The following is an 8,741-nucleotide window of genomic DNA, read 5'->3' as shown; positions in this document are numbered from 1 at the left end:
CCTGTCTGAGGATTAAGATCTTTTTGGGCTGGCCTCCTTTGTGTCCCACCTGCGAAGGCAATAATATTGAGGGGGCAATGAGAGGGGGTCTTCTCAGCTGTGGCATCCCAACAGTGAAATGCCCTTCCCAGGAGGCCCAATTGGCATCAATATTCACTTCATTTGTATGCCAAGTTAAAACTTGCCTGTTCATCAAGACCTTTGGGCTTTATTAACTCAACCCAAATACTGCTACAGAGTTTTAGAAATCTTTGAATCTTTAAATTTGTTTAACTCATAATGTTGTTTAATACATTTATTTTACTGTTTTTAAACTGTTTGACTTGTTTTAATTCCATTGTAAACTGCTCTGCGATCTTTTTAGAGAAAGCAAGGTATGAATATTTTAATAAATAATAATGAATAATATATGAAGGATGAACTTGACACAGCAGCTGGTGAAACATTGTGCAGCAATATATTGCCAACAGATGATCCCTGGTCATTGCAGACTCAGTGTCATGTTTTCCTTTGTTGAATCAATCCATCAATAATGCCTTTCTATGAGAGTGCATGAAATCAAATATAACTGAAATGTTTTGGTGTACTCCCACTATGTGTTACTATGGAGTTCTTTCATCGCCTGCCATCATTAACCCAAAGTAGCACAGTCCCTAATACTGAGGGCTGTGAATATGAACCAAATGCCACACTATGCTGTGCACAATATAGTCCAAAAGATCAATGCTCTCATTGTTGCCATATGGCTGAGTACGAGCATGGGAGGAGCGTGAATATATATCTGGTGTATACAAGCAAGGAAGAAAGTGTTTTTCCCTTGTGGGCAGTGCTTGGAGCTTTCTGTGATAGGATGAATGGTGGAGACTTCCAGAAAGGGACACTGCAAAAGCACTATAAGACATTATAGTACAAATAGAGAGGCTGGTAGAAGCACCTGTGGGTAGATATCCAAGAAATGTGATGTAATCTGCTTTTCTTGAAGGAAGCAGCACACAAGTACCTTCTTCTCTTCATTAATTACCCAGGACAAGCAGTTGCAGGAATGGTATGATACTGTACATAGGGGCCTAACAGACAGGCCAAAATAAAGCTGCTTTGGGTCACTTTGGAGCCATGCTGTTTAAATGCTGCATGCGTCCTAATAGGCTGCAAGCCATGTCAAAGCCACACTGCAATCCTAAGGACTGGAGCACAGCTTTGGCGCAGCTTCTGGTCTCTTAAGATGCATGTGTCATTTAAAGAGCATACCTCCAAAGTGATCCGAAGCAGCTTTCTTTTGGCCTGTCTGTTCAGGCCAGTGAGATAGTTATGTTACATTTTGTTGTGTGGTGGAGAATCAGTTCTTCAGCCCTTTCCAAAACTTTGCACTAATAATAATTTGGCACTACTGTGTTCAGTGCAAGCTCAGCACACAAGGCTCTGATCTACACATGCAGAGGTTTCAGCATCCAAAAAGCAGCACTACTACATACTAAACACTGGCCCAGGGATGGGTATCCTAATACATGAGGTACACGTGGCTTTCTTAAATCTTGTCCTACCTCTTGGTAAGATAAACAGGATGAAAACGAGAGCTTCAAAGAATGAATCTGATAGGTTTAGGACATAGACCTTCAAGATGTCCCCCCTGCCCCCGCATGGCAATGTTCTTGAAAATCCAGGATACAAATGCTACAGCAAACCAATTTTTTTTTTTTTAAAGTGATACACCGCATGCTTCAGCATACCCAGATGCCATTCACAGCTTAGTCCAGTATGTAGCTACAGGGAGTGGATGGTGAGGGAATTGTCACCAATGAAAATTCTGTACGCACGCACACCCATGAAATCTTCTCAGTCTCCAAATTTCTAGCATCATAGAACTTAAAACTTCACACTTGAGCATTTAGAAATAGAATTTTGGTATTTTAAAAAAATAAGGAGCATGTAAGTTACCTAAGGAATACAAGCACAGCAATTCATATTGTGTATGGGGACAATGCCCTTATTTTGTCCCCCTCCCCACAGCTACAACCCTGATTTGTTCTGTGTGTTAGTGTTGTTGACTTTAGACCCTGGTAGAGAAGAATATTGTGGATATAGGAGTAAAACAAGAGGCTCTTACTTTTTTCCCAACATATCCAAATTGTTGTCTTCCCTATGTGTACTATGGAAGTTTCATTGTGATTTGAGGTATCCCATCCTCCTGAGAGATCCTAGTTAAGATATGCTATTACTAACCCAATTTTTGGCCATAAAAACAAATCTAACATTGTTTTGATCTAACCATCACCCAATGCCTTCACTGGGTAAGAACCTCAGTACTTTAATTCTAACACTTTCTCATCTCATATCAATGAGTATCTCTTTTTGAAGTGAAAGCAGCCAAACTTGAACAAAAATCTTTGCTTTTTAGGTTCAAAGTGACTTCACCCACCTAAACTGGAACAACTTCCTTTGACGGTTTTTCAATGCAGCTTAAAAATGTTTCTTCAGTTTTCAAGGGCAACTCTGTAATAGTGCATAACCCTCAGTGTGGCAGGGCATGTGGTAGCTCGACATCACACAGGTGAAAAATGATTTCTCAATGATTTTCAGTAACATTGATCATAGTGTCCTATTGGCTGAGATCTGACAGATGGGAGAAGACAGCACTATGTTTGTCCACTTCTACCTACAGGGCCTATTCCAGAGAGTAACATTGGGGGCAACACCTACTTAGGTTCACAGCCATTAAACTGGCTATAGGTTTCCATCTTGTCTCCTATACTATTCAATATCTTTAAGTCATCACTGAGTGAGATTGTTAGTAGTCCTGTGTTAAGTGTTCTCAATATGCTAAGGACACTGAGGTCTGTTTGTGTTGCTGGACTTGTGAAGCTGCTGGATGAGTGCCCAGATGCTGTAGTGGGCTGCATAAGAACCAGCAAACTGAAACTGAATCTTGATAAGAACAAACGTCTGTGAACTGGTGGTTCTCAGGGCCAGGAACTGAATAAACACCCAGACCCCCTCCCTCTCCAAGGGAGCAGGTGCAGAGTTTGGGAATATATGTAAATCCACTTGTTGTCACAGGAGGCCCAGGTGGACTCAATGGCTTTGAGTATTTGGGTCCAGCTTCAATTTGTAAACTTTGCTGGACAGGAATAATCCACTCATAGCACTCCATTCCATGATAATGCCCCTATTAGATTACTGTAACACACAAAATGTCCTGGAAGCTGGAGCTAAAGCAAATGCATGGTAAACCCTGCTGAAAGGAACAGTAAGGATGGTTTTAAAGGAAATTGGCTTGCCTGTCAGTACTATATATTTTTGGTCCCAATTCAATGTGCTTGTGATAACATTTAAAGCCCTAAGTGCCTTGAGTCCTCAATATTGAAGGAACATCTTCTTGTAGGTGCCTGACTGAAGGTTGCTGGAGAGGAACTGATTTGTGTCCCACTAGCATTTTAAACCAAACCCTCAGGGGCCCAAATTGATTTGATCCAAATCTACATGTGTGCATGTTTTTAAATTACTTATATTTTAAATGTTTTAGTCTGTTTACAATATTCTTACTATTTGTTTTAAACTGCTTTACCATTATTTGATTGAATGCTCCAATGTCTCTTCCATCGGCTAAAAGACCATCTCTTATATCTGAGAGATTTCCATGGCTGTTTTGATGTCCTGTCAGCTACTGAAGGGGTTCTTCCATCATTGCTTACTGATCCTTAGCTGAGATCCAGTAGATGTGAGGAGTGTTCTGCATGTTAGCATGCTAATTTTTAAGATATAGAGACCCAATTTTGTTTCATCTTATGTTCCTTCCCAAAACATTGTCCTTTCCCTTGGAAATACAGTACAGAAATTCCAAATCAAGTTTATGTAAGCCTCCAGTGCTCTCACCAGCTTGGTATCTAAAGAGTGTTCTTTTAATCGTTTGGTGATGGGTTTGCTCTCATTAAAAAAAAATGAGTTCAGAGTTCACATCACACCAAGGAGCTTTTACTCCTTTTTATACAGGAGTCAAGCAAATGGAAAAGTACTGTAGTAAACTTGAGTTACTACTTTTATGGAAGCTAGGTAACTCCCAGGGGAGGGGAGGGGAGAAATGGCACCTAGAGTGGATCCGAATTGCAGCATGGCTCCACTGCAGTCTTCAGCCCTGTGGCATCAACAGCTCCAGTATGAAAAATCACTTCTTCCTCTTCCTAGTCCCTCTCCATCCAATCCCCAACCCCAACCACTGCCATACACTCCCAGATCTATTGTGGCATCTTAAGCTTAGATAGAAATGTCACCAAGACTTTTTTCATTTTTCACGGTCGATCTAGCAGCTATTGTTCACATCTTCACAGCTTTGAAGAGGTAAGTTAAATATGATCTCTCCAGGATGCTGCCATAGGTTACAAAAGGCAAATGTGAAGTAGTTAATAGCATACACACCTTAAAGAATGCCAAGGATGAGCAAAATATTTGCTTCTCAGAAACTGCCCTTTGTCCTACCTTACTGCAGAATCTGAATTTCCTTTAGAAGTGATAAATAGATAATTATTTATTACCCACTTAGGGTAGGGCAAATGGAAGTATAACTGCCAGTGCCAGCATTCAACCTCTTCTATCCGTACTGTCCCAAATTAATCTTCCCCACCATCCACAATTCACTGAAGACCACAACTTAGAAAGAGTCTTAATGTAATTCAAGGCTGCATGGCCTTCCTCTTCCATCAGACACAAGCTGCCACATGCAGGGCAAGGGCAGACTTTTTAGGAACAGACAATACCACAGATATGTCTACAGGAACGTGCCAGGGAGGCAAGGGCCAATCATTGCACTGGCCCAGCATGGGGAGGGGCTGTCCTCAGCTCCAGCTTCTGGTCCAAGTCCTTGCAGCCTGCTGCCTCTGAACATGCAGGAGGGATGGACAACAAGCCCATCTGGAGAGGAGCAGCCTCAGCAGGTTAGGTGAAGAGTTATTGTCCTGGTTCAGTAGCAGCATAGGGCAGTGACAGGTAATCAGCAAAGCTGTTCTTGCTGCATTTCTTTGTTTCATGACTCCATCAATAATCTGCTGTGTATTCAGTACCATGCAGTCCCCGGCAAAGCAGCGTGAACTCTTTAACCATCTCCTTCACACGTCGTTTGTTCACACGTTCTCTGCTAACACAAAGGAAGGACAGTGAAAACCTGACATACAAGATTGATGGATAGTACACAAGGTGGTATTGGACAACAAAGGGTATATCTAGTGCTAGGTCAGGTGTTTGTACATAACCACACTTTCTGCACATAGCCACAATGCTTCCACTGTTACCACCACCAGCACCTAACCTATTTCTCAGATGCCTTTACCTGTAGGCATCCTACAGATGAAATATATAAAAGGTGAAAATAACAGCAACAGTCTGTACTATAAAGCAATAGTATCTGTGAAGAATAAAATAAAGGATAATTTTACGGGTCTAAAGCTATCTTTCGGCCTTTGAAGGAGAGAACAGGCTGGCCCAGCGTCATCAGGGGCTAGCCTGAAGACAGAGTGCCCTCCCTCCATAACTGTCATCTTTCGGCCGTTGAGGGAGAGAACAGGCTGGCCCAGCGTCATCAGGGGCTAGCCTGAAGACAGAGTGTCCTCCCTCCATAACTGTCATCTTTCGGCCGTTGAGGGAGAGAACAGGCTGGCCCAGCGTCATCAGGGGCTAGCCTGAAGACAGAGTGCCCTCCCTCCATAACTGTCATCTTTCGGCCGTTGAGGGAGAGAACAGGCTGGCCCAGCGTCATCAGGGGCTAGCCTGAAGACAGAGTGCCCTCCCTCCATAACTGTCATCTTTTGGCCGTTGAGGGAGAGAACAGGCTGGCCCAGCGTCATCAGGGGCTAGCCTGAAGATACAGTGTATCTTAATTGTAGATTTTTCTTGTACTGTTTTATAATTTTCTTGTACACCGCTATGATCTATTTGGAATAGCGGTTTATAAATAAAACATATTATTATTATTATTATTATTATTATTATTATTATTATTATTATTATTATTTACACACACACACACACACACACAACCTCAGCAAACTGCTTCCCAGAAAATGCCATGAGCAGTGGCATGACCAAGTAGATCCAAGTACAAAGAGATGCTCAGTGCAGGCATGTTCCAGGTGACTACTAATTGCTAAGCTCAACTGTATGTCTATTGTATTGAGACACCCATGCTTTCCCTTCTTCCAAGTGACAACTGGTCAAGAATTCATTTCAGCTTATCAATTACTGGAATAATCTAGCAGGTTTCCTCATCTTGAAGCTTTCTTTGGTAGTGTAGATATGCAAATGGCTGCATTAGTAGTGGTGTTATTACTTAATAATAATAATAATACTTTATTCTTATATACCGCTATTCCTTTTTCAAGATCATAGCGGTGTACACGTTAAAAACAGTATAAAAACAGCAAAAACAGCATTAAAACATCAAATAACAATCTAAAAACAGATAATAAAACATCAACTCATAGGGGGGAAAGCTTGACGGAAAAGGAAAGTTTTTAGCATCCTCTTAAATCCATCAAGGGATGAGGCTGTGCGGAGCTCGTCGGGCAGGGTATTCCATAATCTGGGGGCTGAGATTGAAAATGCCCTCTGTGTTGCACTATAATGTGCACTTGGAATAGACAAGAGATGTTTCCCACCCAACCTGAGAGTGCGGGGCGGATTGTATGGGGAGAGGCGGTCCTCCAAGTACCCTGGGCCCAAGCCATTTAGTGCTTTATAGGTAATAACCAACACCTTGTATTGCGCTCAGAAGCGAATGGGCAGCCAATGGAGGTCTTTCAATATAGGTGTTATATGACTGGCCCTGGAGCATCCAGTGACCAGTCTAGCAGCCATGTTCTGCACCAATTGTAGCTTCCGAGTTTGGTACAAGGGTTGCCCCATGTAGAGCGCGTTACAGAAGTCCAAACGAGAGGTTACCAGAGCATGTACCACGGTTTCAAGGTCAGCCCAGCCCAGGTAGGGACGCAGCTGGCGTATCAGCCGAAGCTGAAAACAGGTGCTCCTGACCGTCGCATCCACCTGAGATGTGAGGTGGAGCGACGAGTCCAGGAACACCCCCAGGCTGCGAACAGAGTCCTTCACAGGGAGCATGACCCTATTCAGGACAGGTGGAACAATTTCCTTCCCCGGACCAGGAGAACCTATCACCAGTACTTCCGTTTTCTCCGGATTCAAACTGAGTCTGTTCTCCCTCATCCAGCCCATTACTGACTCCAAGCAGGCATTTAGAGGAGAGATGCCCTCCTTAGTCACTGCATCAGTCGGAGACACAGAGAAGACTATTTGGGTGTCATCAGCGTACTGATAACACCGCGCCCCGTATCTCCGGATGATCTCTCCCAGCGGCTTCATGTAAATGTTGAATAGCATGGGGGACAAAATCGCTCCTTGACGGACCCCAGATGTAAGGGCCCTCTTGTCGGAGCGACAGTCCCCCAGCTCCACCATCTGGAATCTACCCGAGAGGTAGGAACGGAACCACTGCAAAGCAGTGCCCCCGATACCCAACTCCCTCAGGCGATCCAGAAGGATACCATGGTTGATGGTATCGAAGGCCGCTGAGATGTCCAAGAGCACTAACAGGGACATGCTACCCCTGTCCATGCCCAGACGGAGGTCATCGACTAAGGCGACCATGGCAGTCTCAACTCCATAGCCCGCCCGGAAGCCAGTTTGAAATGGGTCCAGAAATGGGTCCTTAGATCACCTGGGTCAAGTTAATTGACACTTCTGATTATTGGGAGAGGATGAACTAGACTGAAGTAAAGCAGGGGCGTTTTGGTAATAAAATTCTTCAAGGAAGATGACCTAGTAAGCAAATTTCAGTAAGAGGGATTCTGAATCTGAGCGATAGTTGTAGGTTCATAAAGGGAAAATTTTAGCAACAGTAAGATATCCAATTGATTAAAAGAATGAAACCCTGTGTATTAGCTTAGAAACGACATTTACAGTGGTCCCTTGCCTTACGCAGGGGATCCGTTCCGGACCCTGCTGCGTAAGGCAAGTTCCGCCTATGTTAGAGTCCCATTGAGGATAATGGGGCTCGTGCATGTCGTGGTGCGCGTACCATTCATTAAATGACGTGTGCTGGAAGCCATGTAAAAGGTGCAAGCGTATGATGTGGGTGCACTGTACATTTGTTTTCTGTTCAACCTTTTTTTCTGTTGTACTTTTAATATTTTAATTTGTTTTGGCTCCTAAAAAGGTAGCTACTATTTCTTTTATTCAATACTAGACTGAGGTAAGTTAATAATCCTTAAATTTCTTGGCTGTAGGAAACTAATACTGTATAGTCTTTCCATCAAATCTTCAAGGATCCTGGGTTTCAAGTAAGTTCTTTGTACACAGAAATCTTGATAAGTACTACTGAGAACCTTTAAAGTGCTTGGAGCTAATATTTCTAACATTAACAATTCCGTCCTGCCAACTTCAAAGTACAGAAGAAAATTCATGAACTGGGGAAACCCCCTTACGCATCTCTAATTCTATCTCTCAGAAAAGGCATCAAGAGGGGACACACCTAAGAATTTGCTGGCTGAAAATCTCCTTCTGTTCAGGGCTGACACGGGCTGATGGAAAACCATCTTGCTGCATCACTTCCTTTATCCACACACTCAAGTAACTGAAGCAATGTTTGTTGAGAGCAAAAAGAATCTCAGCAAAGTGATCCATCAAATTGCGTGAGGCTTGGCCTCCTACACCCTGCAGGAACAGAACAAATATTGTTATTTCTT

The 8,741-nt window shown here is 43.0% G+C and overlaps 1 protein-coding gene across 2 annotated transcripts in view; it reads right to left on the bottom strand.

The window, feature by feature from the left end:
- Positions 1 to 4,488: 4,488 nt before the first annotated feature.
- IPO13 (importin 13) overlaps positions 4,489 to 8,741 on the bottom strand; it is a 61,216-nt gene continuing 56,963 nt past the window's right edge. The window contains exons 19-20 of one of the 2 annotated variants that reach the window (XM_089514967.1): positions 8,528 to 8,709; positions 4,489 to 5,125 (exon numbers count right to left, since the gene is read on the bottom strand). In XM_089514967.1, coding sequence (XP_089371093.1) covers positions 5,026 to 5,125; positions 8,528 to 8,709 — 282 coding nt within the window. In that variant the 3' untranslated portion in view covers positions 4,489 to 5,025. The remainder of the gene's footprint in view (positions 5,126 to 8,527; positions 8,710 to 8,741) is intronic. The other variant, XM_089514968.1, reaches the window with a different exon arrangement.

This window comes from Sceloporus occidentalis, unplaced genomic scaffold (assembly GCF_023333645.1).
Source record: "Sceloporus occidentalis isolate IW3139 unplaced genomic scaffold, rSceOcc1.0.p SCAF_3, whole genome shotgun sequence".
In the NCBI taxonomy this organism is placed as follows: Eukaryota; Metazoa; Chordata; class Lepidosauria; order Squamata; family Phrynosomatidae; genus Sceloporus; species Sceloporus occidentalis.
This window is presented reverse-complemented; position numbering and strand designations above follow the sequence as displayed.